The sequence below is a fragment of the Oncorhynchus clarkii genome, chromosome 3 (genome assembly GCF_045791955.1).
Source record: "Oncorhynchus clarkii lewisi isolate Uvic-CL-2024 chromosome 3, UVic_Ocla_1.0, whole genome shotgun sequence".
In the NCBI taxonomy this organism is placed as follows: Eukaryota; Metazoa; Chordata; class Actinopteri; order Salmoniformes; family Salmonidae; genus Oncorhynchus; species Oncorhynchus clarkii.
The window spans coordinates 26,297,895-26,314,109 of NC_092149.1; the positions used below are offsets into that span (position 1 = coordinate 26,297,895).

The following is a 16,215-nucleotide window of genomic DNA, read 5'->3' on the forward strand; positions in this document are numbered from 1 at the left end:
GTTATATCACAGAGCTAACCTCTTCCCCCTTTTCTGTCTCTTTATATCTATCTCTCTCTCTCTTAGGACAAGCCTGCAGTGTTGTCTCTGAAGAACCTGATCGTGAGGGACATAGCCAATCAGGAGCGAGGGATGTTTCTGATCAGTGACTCCACCCCCCCAGAGATGTACGAGCTGCATGGCGCCTCACGAGACGACAGGAACAACTGGATGAGACTCATACAGCAGACAGTCAGCAGGTCAGCTACTGTAATATTTACAAACTTACTCATTCAGACCACATCATCTCATTCAGACCACTGCCGATTTCAATTTTGAGAATTCTCTATTATCCTTAATGGAATCCTAGGGGTCCTTCCTTATGCCCCGGCATTATCCTTATTCTGACCATACCTCACCTTCTCCTCACTCTCTCTCCCTCCCTCCAGCTGTCCGTCCAGAGAGGACTTCCCCCTGATAGAGACAGAGGACAAGGCCTTACTGCGCCGACTCAGAGGTACAACCTCTTCTCCTCTCCTCACACTCCTCCACCCTTCTCTTTCTATATCAGTCCTGTGCTACACTTGTCTATTTATCTACCCTTTATAGACAACATCCTCAACGTTCTGAATATTCAGTTGTTTTAGACCTGAAGATGCATCTTACTGACTCGAATGTGTTTCTAGCTGACATCCAGCAGAAGGACAGGGAGGTGCTGGAGCTCCTCCAGGAGAGAGTGACTCTGTTCTCTGACCTGGCTGAGGTCACCGGTGGGGGTCAGGAGGTCACGCCCCCCACCAACTCTAGGAACATCTTCCGGGCCGACACCCCCTACGCACCCCAGGCGGAATACCTACTCACCGACGCCATCTCAGAGGGTAAGGGAATGTAGAATTTACCTTCATTCTAATTCCTGATCTCTGGTCAGTTTGACTTTTCACCACCTAATAGTGAGGTGAGAGGCTGGTGTAGGGTTGGATCATCCTAGGTCAGTGCCATAGAGGGTAAGGTGAGTGTTAATACCGTCTTACAGAGAGGCAGGTATTAAATGAGGCCTAACCCAGAGCTTAGCACTGCAGATAGAGAGGTGTAACTAAATAATGAGCACCCTATAAGAGTATGAGTATCAGCTAGTCATAGCCTCTCAGAAGTCAATCTGAGATCACCAACGAAACCCCTGTTATTAACCCCTGGGTGTAGTGTTGTTCAGTGACTAGGACTATGTTACATTGTGGTATTACTGCTGCTATGCCTCTTTTTCTTTTTTAAATCCCTCTCCTTCCCTCCTTTCATCAGTTGACAGGCTGAGTGAGTTGCTGCTGGGCTCCAACATAGAGCTTCCCAAGTCCAACGGTAGCACCAACGGTACCAATGATGACCAGAACCACAAAGGGGCGCCAGTGAGCAGTGAGTGGTTTCGCTTTGTCTTTTACCACTGGGAGATGGTGGAGGGTGGTTTCCACAGTGTTTCAGCTCTCACTTACCAATCAGCTCACTTTCTCTCTCCTTCTGTCCCACCCATTTACAGATGGAGATTCGATCTCCGTCAACGGGACTCATGAAATGAAAGGAAGTCCAGCGTCCAAGGTGAGAGAGGATGACTGTGCCTTAGGGTTGGATAACATATACATAAGCCACAACTGTGACTGTAATACATAATCAGTTTATAATGACTTCATGTTTTGTGGGTGTTTCAGGACAGAAATGGTAACCAGCTACAGGACAGACCCCTAAATGAGGAGGTGTGTCAGAGGCTTGTGAACCTCAGTGCTCATCTCCACTCTCTACAGGTGAGGCTGAATGACACACTGGAATCCATTTGAGGCATTTTGTATTGCATAGGTGGTCCTTCCCTTACACCCCAGCTCCAACCTAGATTCAAAACTCACTCTCTCTCCTTCCTCTCTCTCTCCCTCTCCCAGGCCGCCGTCATTCACCAAGACTCTGTCCTCGAGCTCCGCCTCCATGAGGGCACTGGCCCTGCCTCCTCAGGTTCCTCCACTCCCACCCCCACCCCCACTCCTCCAAACTCCTTCCCCAGGCTGTGCCGTTCCATGTCACGTGACACAGGTCTGGATGCGGGCATGGTGGCAGCCATGGGGGAGATGGCCATGCTCCAGAAGCAGCATGATCTGCTGCAGGAGGAGGTGGTGAGGCTGCGCCCCCTGGAGGCCAGGCTGAGGGACAGCGAGAGGACCAGGGCTCAGCTGGAGCAGCAGATCCGGGACAATAAGGGCAGGAGGGGCAGGAGGGGCAGGAGAGGCAGCAGAGGCAGCAACGAAGACATTGTGGTGGATGTTACAGCCTTAGAGCAGGTGAGCAAAGTAACATCTGGCAGAGGTGTGTGAATGTCAAGTGTGGGAGTTTGGGGTCGAGTGTGTTTGGGTTTAGGTAGACTTACAGTCCTCACCCCAAATGTCTGAATCACTAAGCCATTCAAGAAGCACTAGTGGTTGATCTGTAGGTGAGCTCAAACAGGATATGATGGTTTTTCTCCTTTACTAGGCTCCTGCTAAAAGAAGAGGAAGTGGTGATGGCGAGCCCAGCCCTGTCGCGCCATTGGCCTGTCAGGAACCAGTGGACCAATTGGACGGCGTACAGGAAGGCAGTGAGGAGGAGGAGTCGGAGGAAGAGGCGGATGTAGTGAAGGTTTCACCACGCTCTGACAGTCCAAGAGGTGAGTAATTGACCCACAGTGTGTATCTTTCCTGTATTGAGAGTAATTGGAATATCTAAGGGAAAACAGTAATGCAGGCACTAGGGATGGAGGTGTGAGCATGCTGGTCTGTGCAGATGAGATGTAGTTGTTGTTTGTGTGCGTCAAAGTTGTTGTTTATATGTATAAGTTTGTATGTATGTGGAGTAAAAAATTCAGATGGAAGGAATGTCTAGGGCCACTAAGGTATTAGTCATTGGTAGGGTGTAATCAGTTGAATAAAGAGGTCTATGATTCGATAACTTTGGAATTGGCCAAATCCATGGAATCCCCAAAAAATCCCTATGGTGTCCATGACAACTAATCTTTACACATTTCTGACCTTTAACCGTATCACACCTAGTTTACCATGTCACACCATGTCACACACACATACTTATGTTCTTTCAGCCCTGCCATATTTCTCTCTCTCTACCTCTGCATGTTGAAGGTGTGTCTCCACGTCATATCTCTATCTATCTGTTTGGCACCGATTTCTCAGCTGTTTCTGTTTTGTGTTTTGTGCACCATGTCCTGCCCTCCCTCTATCTCTCTGCCCTCCCTCTATCTGTCTGCTCTCCCTCAATCTCTCTGCCCTCCCTCTATCTCTCTGCTCGCTCTTAATGGCTGCTTGTTGATAGTCAATAATAGCGCTCTGTCCTCTCCACTCTTTACTTTTCCACACTTTTCATACATTTTCATACAACTTTGATCGTACAGTATATGGTAGGTTTAGAGGCGACATTTAGAGTGTTGAGAGAGTCTGTTTTTTATGCCCTTCTTACTCACTTAATCAATGCACCTCTCCCCATTCTTTCTTTCTGTGTGCTTAAAGGGTGGATACCTCTGACAATATTTAACTCCCTCTGTCCACAGTCCTTACTGTATCAGTCACTGTCTGGTAACTCAGTGTACATAACAGTACTCCTCCAGTCGCATCTCGATTGGAACCTCTATTTACATTACTGAGCTAGCTAGTCCTGTTTTGATCAACACATTATTCAAACATTATCAAACATATTAATAACATGTTTATTCATATCAATAACCTTCAATGACCTCCTCAGATCTCCAGGATATCCCGGAGGAGAGCGAGTGCGGACCGGAAGCTCAGGAATCCAAAGGCTGATTCCGAGTTAACATTGACCTCAAACTGGATACGCAAACCAGAAAACAGGACTTGAGAGCTGGACCAACATATTCTCAACCTCCAACCAACCAGACCTGATAGAACTTATCTTCAGTGATTCCATCTATTCGTCTTTCTTTGGCATAGAAAGCCTACCCAGGAATTGTGTATTGTATCATGGTATAAGTTAGTTTGGAGATGTTATATGTTTTTCTAATGTTATGTTAAAAGCTTCATCCTCGGGATTGAATCCCTTTTTCCAATCCCACTCTTCGTTTCTTCTTTCCCTTTTCAAAACAAGGATGACTAATAACAGAGAGTGATTGGGGGTGAAGAGGAGGAGTTGTTCGTAACAACAATGGAATTCTAATGGTGGACTGTTGATCTATAGGTGTCTGCTGATACCAGTAGGAACTATTCTGTACTGTAACTGCCTGTCATTGTTGTACATTTAGTGTCACCTCTCTACAGACCTGGTTTGTCTGTGGTGGTGGAGCTGACTGATTTGAAACTGAACTTAGACCAGTAAAAGAGGGCGGGACAGGAAAGGGGGAGGGCGGGACAGAAAAGGGGGAGGGCGGGACAGAAAAGGAGGGTGTACGTACATATGCTCTATATCATTGTTTAAAAAATGTGTGGGTATTAATCAACTCTCACCCCCACTCCTTCTTGAACACAAACACTTGAAAACTATTGTGCTTTTCATAAACCAAATTGTTTCTTTTTTTCTAGGAAGACATCAGTAGTGAGCCGCCATGAGGGGTTTTATACTGAATATTTTATACAAATGGGGAGGGGAGGTTGCAATGAACTGTTCTGACTTTTGGAGGATACACACAGAAGAACCACACTGAACCGAAAAACAACATAATTGACATATTAATTAGGATAAAGAATTGCATCCTTAGAATAAGGATTGACTAATCTGACTTGACTGTACCTGGGATATTTTCACCTCTATTATAATCTTCAGTTGTATGTTTCATACATGAACTACTAAATTGAACTACTAAAACGTGGTTTACACTGTACCTAATCGTGAGTTCAGATTTGCCGGTGGAATTGACTTTGATCGTCTCTAATGTATTTCACCCATATGGTTTTTAGGATGATAAACTGTTGCTACCAGCCAACTCCACCAGCAACACTGACACCAACCAAAACCTCCTTTAACAAAAAGTGCAACATTTTTCTGACTGTCTTTGAGCTCACCCCTTAACCATGAAGCGACTGTATTATGTAGGAATGTAAATTATTTGACTGGATTCAAAGGGTGTTTCCTTGTTTGAACTACATAAAAAAAAAAACGTTTTTCTTCTTTATATGTTACATATATTCTATAAGAAGTATTTGTATAAATATTTGATCTGTTCTGAAAAAAGAAAATGACTTTTTAACGTTAATATTGTAATTTTGTCTTTGTATTATTTTTATTTGACTTACAATTATTTTAATTTTGTGTTTATAAATCTTACAGAAATCTAGTGTCTTGGAAGTTGTTATTGGCGCGCGTGTGTGCGTGCGTGCGTGCGTGTGTGTGTGTTGGGAGAGGGTCGCCATCTGACAGGTGTGCAACATTCCGTGTGTGTGTGACAGTGTGTCTGATATCCAACTTTCCACAAGAAAGTACTGGATACACAAGTGATTTTATTATAGCTCCATCTATCTTACAATGTATTGGTTTTACTCCAGGTTTTATCCATTTCCTATCAGATCGGTGAACTGAACTAATGGCCAGGTAGGCTTATTGCACTTAAGGAAAAACCACAGAAATGTCACATGTGAACACATGAATGTGTTCCAAAAACACATGCTTTCATGTGATCTTATGTGAAGTTAATGTGATGACAACATGTGATAACATGAAACTACCCATGTGAAAACGTGATCATATGTGATGTGTTCCAAAAACACGTTTTCACATTTGAAATGGAATGTGAAATCATGTGATTTTCCACATGTGAAATCATGTGAGTTTTTTTTGTAAGGGAGTCCATAGCCAGGAATTTCTACAGCCAAGATAGCCTACCTATCAATAGAGACACGCCCATGGTTATAAAATAAATGAGTGAGTGCTTCAAGTCCAGCATAGCCATATACTATCTGTCCGGCAGCAGCCACACCCTGTTGTCTTAGAAATAGACTAAAACGTCAAGTCATTTCAGAGACCTCTCCTGTCAAGCGGATACGAAACGGGACTATCAGGTGCGTTTCATTTCATTATGCTGTATAATGGCATACATTGTTGGGGAAATATATATTTTTTAACAATATAAATCTTTGATTTATGCAGTTCGTAATTGTGTTTAATTTTGGAAAACGATATGGTGGTAAGCCACAAAAAAAAATGGTTTCCCTGCGTTTTTTCACATGGAGGAATCTCAGGAATTAGTGGTGGGCTAGACTGTTGTGGGCAACATCACCAGAGACGAGGGGAATTTAGTCTGTAGAGTCAGGTCGGGGGACTATTTTCTTGCTCTGGCCAGATGTTGAGTTTTGTGATACGCAAGCAGAAATGACACAACGCCGACATTTAATTTGTATAGAAGAGTATTAGGTCCAAGTGAAGAAAACAAAGAGCAAGGGGTGGCGTTACTTGGATTATATTTGTTTTGCAAGCTAGTACTTTTAAAAAAAGTTTTACAAAATATTTATAGAATAAAGTGGCAAAATTTCGTGAATAAAGTGGCAATATTTATAGAATAACGTCGCAGTTGTATTTCAAGATGAATGTAGAGGATTTGGTGTAGAGGCATGCAGGTGTGTGTGTGTGGGCGGTAAAACGTCGGGGCAAAACAAACAAATGGCCATCAATTTAATTATAATGCACTGGTTCAAACAGGCGTCACTGTCACACTCGTATCAATCTAATGATCTAATAACTCGCACGAACAAGCACGCACACACACACACACCAAGTATCCCTCTGCCTCTTTCAGACTATGCATACACTTCAGAATCCATGGTGCGTTATGAGAAACAAAATAACTTTCTTGGCACTGTCACTAAACGCGAAGAGAACTGGGGTTGAGTCCCTATAGTCTGCTCTCCGAATTCGCTACGTTCTGCTGCGTAGCCTAGGGGAAAACCTTGCAAAAATCTGTGCATAATGGGAACTATTAACGACTTTATCCATGGTGCTTTACTAATGGTACTATTTCCTCCTTATGACAACCATAGTTCTAACGATAAGCTAGTAGGCTACAGTATCACACTCAATAAAACGAATTGTATTGGGATCCTGGGTACCGGGGGCTATGCGTGTGTCTGTGTCCAATATCAAACTGCTCTCCAAATTCGCTACAACACCGCTATTTCCAGCAAACTATAAATCTATAGCGGCCCATTAGAGTACCGTAATCTTATAGTGGGCAAGTGAAAGTAAATGATAGGCCTATCCAACGGCTGCGGGAGGAATGGACAATGAAGCCAAGGTTTTACGCAAGTGTCTGTGGGAGGAGGCAACTCAAGGACATCTCATGCATGTGTAACGGATGTGAAACGGCTGGTGGTGCGCGGTGCGCGGTGGTGCGCGCTAAATAGCGTTTCAAATCGGTGACGTCACTTGCTCAGAGACCTTGAAGTAGTGGTTCCCCTTGAGTGATGGGAGCGATGCTTCCTGTTGTTGATGAGTGTAGAGGGTCCCTGGTTCGCGCCCGGGTATGGGCGAGGGGACGGTCTAAAGTTATACTGTTACACATGCAAACCAGCTAATCTGAGGCACTGTTTGAATATATTCATGGTTGGATTCTTCCTTTCTAGAAATAGTAATTTGTCTAAATATAGGCCTATTAGATACATTATAATAGGCTATATAGAAATAATCACTGATCTGACATTACTTGTTTGGTAGCCTAGCATAATATCTCCTTTCACTATCCATCTATCCGTGATGTTTTCAATGATGGGAGGAATGAAGAATGCATATCCCAAAACAGAGACATCATCTCCGTTATAGGCTATTTGTCTCAGCTATACCGCCAATTTAGGCTACAACTTGTTCACTTTATAGAGGCTAGAGGCTAGACCTGTTGGTTGTTAGATTATAATAATGGAACGTAAAATTACTGTCGCAGACGGGGCTTTACCCAAAACTCTGCCCCGTTGCTATGCACGGTCCATGACAGGGGTTTGGCCTACTTATAATAATATGTTTTTTATGTGCTAAAAGAGAAAGGATTTCCTTGTTACTAAAGCCAATTCTAAAGTATAGTTTCACCAGGTCATCTAACTGCGGGCAATTCAATGGTGGCACGCACAGCAACAGGGAGTCACTGAGACATTATTCTCAAAATATTGCCACTTAATTTTCGACATTTAATTTCGACTTTATTCTCGAAATATTGCCATTTTATTCTCGAAATATTCCACTTAAAAAAAATACTATAGTAAAAAAAAATAATAATACAAGTATCACCAGTTCTCTTCACTTATTCCTAATACTCTTCCGTACGTTTGCGACACTAGAGGGCATTGTGGCCCTGTTCAAAAACTCTTTCTATTTCCTCCCTCCTTTCCTTTGGTAATCATTGATTTGTTTGTGAATTGATACATGAAGACAATATTTATATTGCATAAAATATCTAATGTCTGTAGTTTGGGTACCTGATTTATCAATGGTAAATGTATCAATGCAGAGTTGGACAACTGGACTGCGGGACAGTGGATTCGCATTGATACGTGAATCTGAATTTTGTTATCATGGCATCCGGGAATTATCATGAATAAATCCCTGCTAATGTGGCCGATGTGAAATGGCTAGCTAGTTACCGGTGGTGCACGCTAACAGTGTTTCAGTCGGATGACGTCACTAGCTCTGAGACTTAGAAGTAGTTGTTCCGCGTCTTTTGTGGAGAGATGGGTAACGATGCTTCGTGGGTGACTGTGGTTGATACGAGCAGAAAGTTTCTGGTTCGAGCCCGGTTTCTTAAAATAAAGTGGTGACCCTAACTGAGGGGACGGACTAAAGTTTAACTGTTACACTAACAACCAATCTGCATCAGGATTCAAACAACCTGTTTTATTATATATAATTTCACATTTGAAATATTTGTATACATATTTTATATACAGTTGAAGTCGGAAGTTTACATACACTTAGGTTGGAGTCATTAGAACTCGTTTTTCACTCCACAAATTTCTTGTTAACAAACTATAGTTTTGGCAAGTCGGTTAAGACATCTACTTTGTGCATGACACATGTCATTTTTCCAACAATTGTTTACAGATGATTTACAGTTTACTGATTATTTCACTTATATTTCACTGTATCACAATTCCAGTGGGTCAGAAGTTTACATACACTAAGTTGACTGTGCCTTCAAACAGCTTGGACAATTCCAGAAAATTATGTAATGGCTTTAGAAGCTACTGATAGGCTAATTGACAACATTTGAGTCAATTGGAGGTGTACCTGTGGATGTATTTCAAAGCCTACCTTCAAACTCAGTTCCTCTTTGCTTGACATCATGGGAAAATCAAAAGGAATCAGCCAAGACCTCAGAAAAACAATTGTAGACCTCCCCAAGTCTGGTTCATCCTTGGGAGCAATTTCCAAACGTCTGAAGGTACCACGTTCATCTGTACAAGCAATAGTACACAAGTATAAACACCATGAGACCACGCAGCCCTCGTACCGCTCAGGATGGAGACGAGTTCTGTCTTCTAGAGATGAACGTACTTTGGTGCGAAAAGTGCAAATCAATCCCAGAACAACAGCAAAGGACCTTGTGAAGATGCTGGAGGAAACAGGTACAAAGTATCTATATCCACAGTATAACGAGTCCTATATCGACATAACCTGAAAGGCTGCTCAGCAAGGAAGAAGCCACTGCTCCAAAACCGCCATAAAAAAGCCAGAGTACGTTTTGCACATGGGGACAAAGATTGTACTTTTTGGAGAAATGTCCTTTGGTCTGATGAAACAAAAATAGAACTGTTTGGCCATAATGACCATCGTTATATTCGGAGGAAAAAGGGGAAGGCTTGCAAGCCGAAGAACACCATCCCAACCATGAAGCACGAGGGTGGAAGCATCATGTTGTGTGGGTGCTTTGTTGCAGGAGGGACTGGTGCACTTCACAAAATAGATGGCATCATGAGGTAGGAAAATGATGTGGAAATATTGAAGCAACATCTCAAGACATCAGTCAGGAAGTTAAAGCTTGGTCGCAAATGGGTCTTCCAAATGGACAATGACCCCAAGCATACTTCCAAAGTTGTGGCAAAATGGCTCAAGGACAACAAAGTCAAGGTATTGGAGTGGCCATCACAAAGCCCTGACCTCAATTCTATAGAAAATTTGTGGCCAGAACTGAAAAAGCATATGCGAGCAAGGAGGCCTACAAACCTGGCTCAGTTACACTAGCTCTGTCAGGAGGAATGGGCCAAAATTCACCCAACTTACTGTGGGAAGCTTGTTGAAGGCTACACAAAAAATTTGACCCAAGTTAAACAATTTAAAAGGCCTTCTACCAAATACTAATTGAGTGTATGTCAACTTCTGACCCACTTGGAATGTGATGAAAGAAATAAAAGCTGAAATAAATCATTCTCTCTTCTATTATTCTGACATGTCACATTCTTAAAATAAAGTGGTGATCCTAACTGACCTAAAACAGGGACTCTTTACTGGGATTAAATGTCAGGAATTGTGAAAAACTGAGTTTAAATGTATTAAATGTAAATCTCCGACTTCAACTGTATATATTACATGTCAAATAACCCCAACACTAATTATGCCTAATCTCAATTTTAGTTACTCTGTCACTCCCATCATGGAAGCTCTGCTGAAGTCTATGCATAATACCTCTCCCAAAGCAAATGTAAGTGAACCAACATCTCCTTAGTCTGAAGAAACTTTCTCCTCATCTCCTCCTTCATCTGCACTAAACTAAAAAGATAGAATGGCTAAACGCAACATGACGGAACCTAGACAGTAAATGTCAGTGATAGAGGTTTACTGTAGTGACTCAGTGACACCACCCCTCTCTCCCCTGTCTTGTCCAGTCTCATGCGATGTGGTGGGGTACACTGGGCACTGTGCGACCCTTCCCCAACTTCAACTCAGAGAAGGATGCCCGCGAAATTCAAACTGCCTTGGAGAGCAAAGGTACTATTCAAGGATGGAATGTCCGCTAATGAAGTAAATCACTACCATAGCTCATTGAAAACAATTTGTTGCCTAAGAAATTCATCAATCTGATAGTGTGAATGTTTGAAGTAGTTAATATTATACATACATATTGGATGAGGTATTCAAAATATGTGTGTGTGTGAATGTATTAGCCAGTGACGTGAACACCCTGGTGAGAATCTTGACCAATCGAAACAATGCTCAGAGACAGAGCATCGCAGAGTCCTACCATAACCTCACACAGAAGGTAACTATCACTACCTGTTTGAAACACTATGTGGATCTGTCAGCCTACCTATTGACTACTTTTACATCTATAAGGGGACTGTGGGAAGGGATGTGATATATGGCATTGGAACCCAGCCCAACAGTCTCTATCGACCCCTCCTCTGTAGGAGTTGTGTCCTGCCCTGAAGAAAGCTCTGTCAGGGGGGCTGGAGCAACTCATGCTGGGGCTGATGATGACCCCCTCTCAGTTTGACGCCCATCGCCTCAGACAGTCCATGGAGGTGAGAACAGATCACCTGTTATTTCAATGATCATTGTAATAAGCATGTAATATATGTTAATTGTATTTTTAGGTGTGTAATTACTGTATGTACTGTAATGTGGTTTGAATGAATGTGTGGGTCTTTGTGTGTGGTGTGTGTGTCAATGAATCAGTGTTGTAGTACTCAAGCCCAGGACTCGGACTTGACTCAGACTGAAGTCACGATTTTCATGACTCGTGACTCAACTCGAACTCGACCAGTGGTGACTTGGACTTGGCCAGTTGTGACTTTGTTGTCAGAAAATCTCTCTTTTGCATAATTTAACAACATCAAATGTTAGATAGCTGTATTATCTATTTAGCCTTACAAATGTGCAACACTGTAATGATATTTAACTTAAAAAATGGTTTGACAGCTACTGTTAGCACACCAAGTGACTCGTGACTCGAGTATAAAGGACTTCGACTTCGACTCGGACTCGAACACTAGGGATTTGGGACTTCACTTGGACTCAAGATTTAGTGACTTGGCTACATCACTGGAACGAATCACTTTAAATGTGTAATTGTTTGCTTCAGGGTATTGGTACAGACGAAGAGAGTCTATTGGCTGTGTTGTGTACCAAATCACCACAGCAACTTAAAGATGCCACTATTGCCTACAAACAGGGTGAGAATTACTGTCTTTCGGTAACACACATGCACTCTTGCAAATATTTGCACAAACACATATACACACACACACACACACACAGAGTTCCCTACTGTAGTCTTATTCTGCTTTGTTAACAGAGTTTGGACGTTACTTGGAGAATGATCTTATCAGTGAGACTAGTAAAGACTTCACTAAGCTGGTACTGGCCATACTCAAGGTACTGCCACACTTCTTTTAGCAGATTCTCGTTCCGGTCTTAGACTTGGTTGTCTCAATATTGCAATCTACGTAGAGTTCACTAAGAAAAAAAAGGTGCTATCTAGAACCTAAATGGGTTCTTCGGCTGTCCCCATAGGAGAACCGTTTGAAGAACCCTTTTTGGTTCCATGTAGAACACTTTCAGTTCCAGGTAGAACCCTTTCCACAGAGGGTTTTTACATGGAACCGAAAAAGGGTTCTACCTACAACCAAAAGGGTTCTCTTCTGGGGACAGCCGAAAAACCCCTTTGGAACCCTTTTTTCTAAGAAGGAATGCTATATAGGCATAGTAAGTTAGAGTGCCGTGTCAAGTTTTCACCCCCCTGCACAGAGTAAGCTGTATAGTTCAGTCAGTGAAAAATAATGTCCTAATTTGAACTAATTGAAAGGTGCCATTTGTGCTTTAATACCAACAGAAGGAGGAGCTGAATTCAAAGGAGATGGTTGATTATCAGCTCATTGACCAGGATGTTAAGGTGAGTGTTCTTCTTCAAAGCCCCAAATTACCTCCAGAAAGTTCCTCCAATTAGGCAGTACTCTTGATATCCTTTGTGTGTGTGTGTGTGTTTGTGTGTGTAGGCTCTAAATGATGCTGTGAATGGTAAGAAAAAGGACCCAGCCCCCTGGATTCAGGTGTTAACCACGAGAGACTCAAACCATCTCAACAGAGGTAACAAACAAATCTCTCTTTTATCCGTTCGCTGTCTCTCTTCCTAGCCCTAGTATGGCTGTAGCCTCCATTACCACCCTCCACACTCTCTATCTCTCAGTGCTATCCAGGTTGGAGGATCTGAGAGGGGAGACTGGGGATAAAACAGTACAGAGTCACTTCTCTGGGGACCTGAGGCTTGGCTTCCGCACTCTGGGTAAGACATAGCCTTGTTCAATTATTTTGTTGTTTGTTTGTATTTTACCTTTATTTAACTAGGCAAGTCAGTTAAGAACAAATTCTTATTTTCAATGACGGCCTAGGAACAGTTGGTTAACTTCCTTGTTCAGGGGCAGAACGACAGATTTTTACCTTGTCAGCTCGGGGAGTCGATCTTGCAACGTTTCAGTTATTAGTCCAACTCTCTAACCATTAGGTTACCTGCCACCCCACAATTGCTCTGTGCTAGACTAACTTTCAACTTCTTCAAATGCTCATGTGTGTTTGTGACAGTATGACAAACATTCATTAACAGTATTTATTGATTCTTTCCATCTGTAGTTGGCTCCATCCCAAGCATTCCTTTGTTCCTGGCCCAGCGGCTACACAGCAACATTAAGGTAAGTTTAATTTCATATGATGGTCTACTCCACATTCTGTTACTATGACTACTCCAGACTCACACTGGCTACATGACTATTCGTGTTGTGCTGTGAGGTGTAGTTGGCAAGTGTAGTGGGCATTGCAATCTTGTAAGACTATCGATTTCTGTGCCTTTGTGTCAGGTCTTGAGGCAGAGTCTTCTGTAAACCAGGTTCATTCAAATTGTGTATGTTTATTGTGTATGTGTCCTGCAGAAAGGCAGTTTAGTGCAGGGGATTCTTATCAGCCACAGTGAAGAGGACCTCCTCTGTGTGAGAATCGAGTATCGCAAACTGACCAACATTTCACTCTACTCTACATTGCAGGTGAAAACATATGCACCCACACCAATACATTGAATATTCATTCTGGAAGGTTTGTAGTTTGTAACTCTGTCATAACTACGTCCCACTCTCTCACACCCACAGAAAGAATACAAAGGGGAGATGCAGCAGGCTCTCCTAGCCTTGTGTCGATCTGAAGACCTGTAAAGGAAGAATTCCTTTTAACCTACACACAGTATTGTCACACTGGTATAATGGGATCGGGAGACAGGTGCAGGAATGCGTAATAGGGTTTTTTATTTTTCCAAATTACAGCGTGCCATGTACAGGCACTCCGACGGCGACCAAACAAACACTATACAAAACACAGGGTTGAGACCCAAACAAAAGAGCGAGGAGTACCTTGAATAAATACACAATCACACAATGATTATCACACGGGACGAGACCCGTAATCATCTGCACAATATACGTGGCACGAAATCCAAAACAACACAGCACAGGTACTCACACGACCAACGGACATTGGAACAATAAACGACAGGACAATGGTGAACAAAGGGCACACTTATACAATTACTAATCAACTGGGAATAGTGACCAGGTGTGCGTAATGACAGTTCTGGAGGGATCTGTGACAAGTACATATTATGTCCGTTGTTGTAACCTAATAACTGGTATTGTGTCACTCCATTAAACAATTGACATGTCTTTGATATTTCAGCACATTTTGCCATAATTTGACCAAGTCTATTTCACCCATAGTGCTAACTATTATGAAGTGGTAATTTGCCTTAAAGTAAACGAATTTCAAACATCTCACACCTTTGTTTCTACTTCTATGAATATCATCTAGTGTGTGTGCGAGTTGGTGGGGAACAGGGCTCAGGCGCTTCATATTCTAAGTGTCTCTCTCCCTCTGTTTGTCCTAATCCCAGGTCAATGTCAGCCAGGAAGTATTAATATCCCTCAAGCATCTCATAGTTAGCATCTCAGACTCCCCTCATCCCCTCCCCACCATTACCCACCCTCCCACCATGACCAAGGGCTGGCTGGGCCTATGGATTGTCAATCAGTAAAAATAGAAGCACTTTCATCCTATGGCAGTGTTTCCCCTACCATTATATAGACAAGGCACCCCGCCCCCCCAATTATGATGTTGCCACTCCGAAGCTCTACAAGAGGTGTCACCTGATTCAATCGGTTTTAATCAGATGTGATTGTAACGTCTACTTCCAACTCACACTCTGAAACACGTAGATCCCCTGAACGCAGCTCACTTTCCACCCCACTTTCCAGCTCACACTCTCAAACACATAGATCCCCTGAATGCAGCTCACTCTACAGATCCCAATTACCTGAATTCTGATCACCAATTCACACACCTGTATGTCAATATCACACACTATTTAGTTCAGTTCTTTGCACCCCATTATTGTGAGGTATTGTTTGTTTTGTGACACACTTCTATTCGGAGCTCTGTTTTTCCCATAATGTAATGCGCCCGTGTATGATAGTTTTTGCCTGCCTCACTAATGACACCTTTTGCCTATTCCCTGCCTGTACCTTAGCCTATCGGATTTCCTGTTATCAACCTATTGCCCGATCTCCCGGACAACTTTACTAGCCTTTTCCCTGCCTGTACTGTTGCCCTTTTGGACCCCTGTGTATGACCTTCTGCCTGCCCCTGGACCCAGCCACCTGCCTCCTCCTGTGTATGACATTCTGCCTGCCCCTGGATCCAGCCACCTGCCTCCTCCTGTGTATGACCTTCTGCCTGCCCCTGGATCCAGCCACCTGCCTTCTCCTGTGTATGACCTTCTGCCTGCCCCCTGGATCCAGCCACCTGCCTCCTCCTGTGTATGACCTTCTGCCTGCCCCTGGACCCAGCCACCTGCCTCCTGTGGTATTTTACAATAAACACCTGCTGTGCCCTGCGCTTGAAACCAGCTCTCTGTCTCCTATCATGTTCATTACAGTGATGTTGGCAGCCTTGGATTTTTGAGACAAAGTATTTGGATCCTATGAAGAGATGCATCAAAAACCACATGTAACTGTTCCTTAATAATGCAACTTTGAACTTGTACAAAGTTGAAAACAATAAATAATAGAAGTTAGTTTTAAACATAAAAGGATTGACTGCTGACTGGATCATGAAAAGAAACACTGGTTTGTTTCACGTGATGGGTCCCAGGCAAATTCCATAAGTTTAGTTGGGGTCACATCATTAAAAAGTTGATGAAACACTGGCTAATTTCTTGTGCGTGTGTGTGCGTGCAATGTCCAGCTATTGAAAAGG

The 16,215-nt window shown here is 42.9% G+C and overlaps 2 protein-coding genes across 6 annotated transcripts in view; both read left to right on the top strand.

Moving 5' to 3' along the window:
* Positions 1 to 5,287, top strand: part of LOC139391918 (rho guanine nucleotide exchange factor 2-like) — a 56,220-nt gene extending 50,933 nt beyond the window's left edge. For all 4 annotated transcript variants that reach the window (XM_071139531.1, XM_071139535.1, XM_071139550.1 and 1 more), the window contains 9 exons: positions 67 to 239; positions 429 to 496; positions 666 to 857; positions 1,276 to 1,386; positions 1,508 to 1,566; positions 1,677 to 1,769; positions 1,902 to 2,294; positions 2,485 to 2,656; positions 3,742 to 5,287. In XM_071139531.1, coding sequence (XP_070995632.1) covers positions 67 to 239; positions 429 to 496; positions 666 to 857; positions 1,276 to 1,386; positions 1,508 to 1,566; positions 1,677 to 1,769; positions 1,902 to 2,294; positions 2,485 to 2,656; positions 3,742 to 3,803 — 1,323 coding nt within the window. In that variant the 3' untranslated portion in view covers positions 3,804 to 5,287. The remainder of the gene's footprint in view (positions 1 to 66; positions 240 to 428; positions 497 to 665; positions 858 to 1,275; positions 1,387 to 1,507; positions 1,567 to 1,676; positions 1,770 to 1,901; positions 2,295 to 2,484; positions 2,657 to 3,741) is intronic.
* Positions 5,288 to 5,888: 601 nt separating this feature from the next.
* On the top strand, positions 5,889 to 14,738 carry LOC139405853 (annexin A2-like). 2 transcript variants are annotated; one of them, XM_071148289.1, is made up of 13 exons: positions 5,889 to 6,008; positions 10,561 to 10,627; positions 10,812 to 10,914; positions 11,091 to 11,185; positions 11,334 to 11,447; positions 12,008 to 12,098; positions 12,221 to 12,300; positions 12,758 to 12,817; positions 12,921 to 13,011; positions 13,112 to 13,207; positions 13,552 to 13,610; positions 13,848 to 13,958; positions 14,061 to 14,738. In XM_071148289.1, the coding sequence occupies exons 2-13, from the start codon at positions 10,580 to 10,582 to the stop codon at positions 14,121 to 14,123; spliced, it is 1,011 nt and encodes a 336-aa protein (XP_071004390.1). In that variant the 5' UTR covers positions 5,889 to 6,008; positions 10,561 to 10,579; the 3' UTR covers positions 14,124 to 14,738. The 2 variants fall into 2 exon arrangements, with proteins under 2 accessions (XP_071004390.1, XP_071004391.1); XM_071148290.1 differs by lacking the exon at positions 10,561 to 10,627 and having other exon boundaries at positions 5,916 to 6,008.
* The last annotated feature ends 1,477 nt before the right edge of the window (positions 14,739 to 16,215 follow it).

Excerpts from the sequence above, each read along its gene's own strand:
- LOC139405853 (XM_071148289.1), top strand. The coding sequence starts at position 10,580 with ATGGAAGCTCTGCTGAAGTCTATGCATAATACCTCTCCCAAAGCAAAT. Across the intron at positions 12,818-12,920 it reads TCATTGACCAGGATGTTAAG|GCTCTAAATGATGCTGTGAA; the intron begins GTGAGTGTTCTT and ends TTGTGTGTGTAG. Across the intron at positions 13,959-14,060 it reads CACTCTACTCTACATTGCAG|AAAGAATACAAAGGGGAGAT; the intron begins GTGAAAACATAT and ends TCACACCCACAG.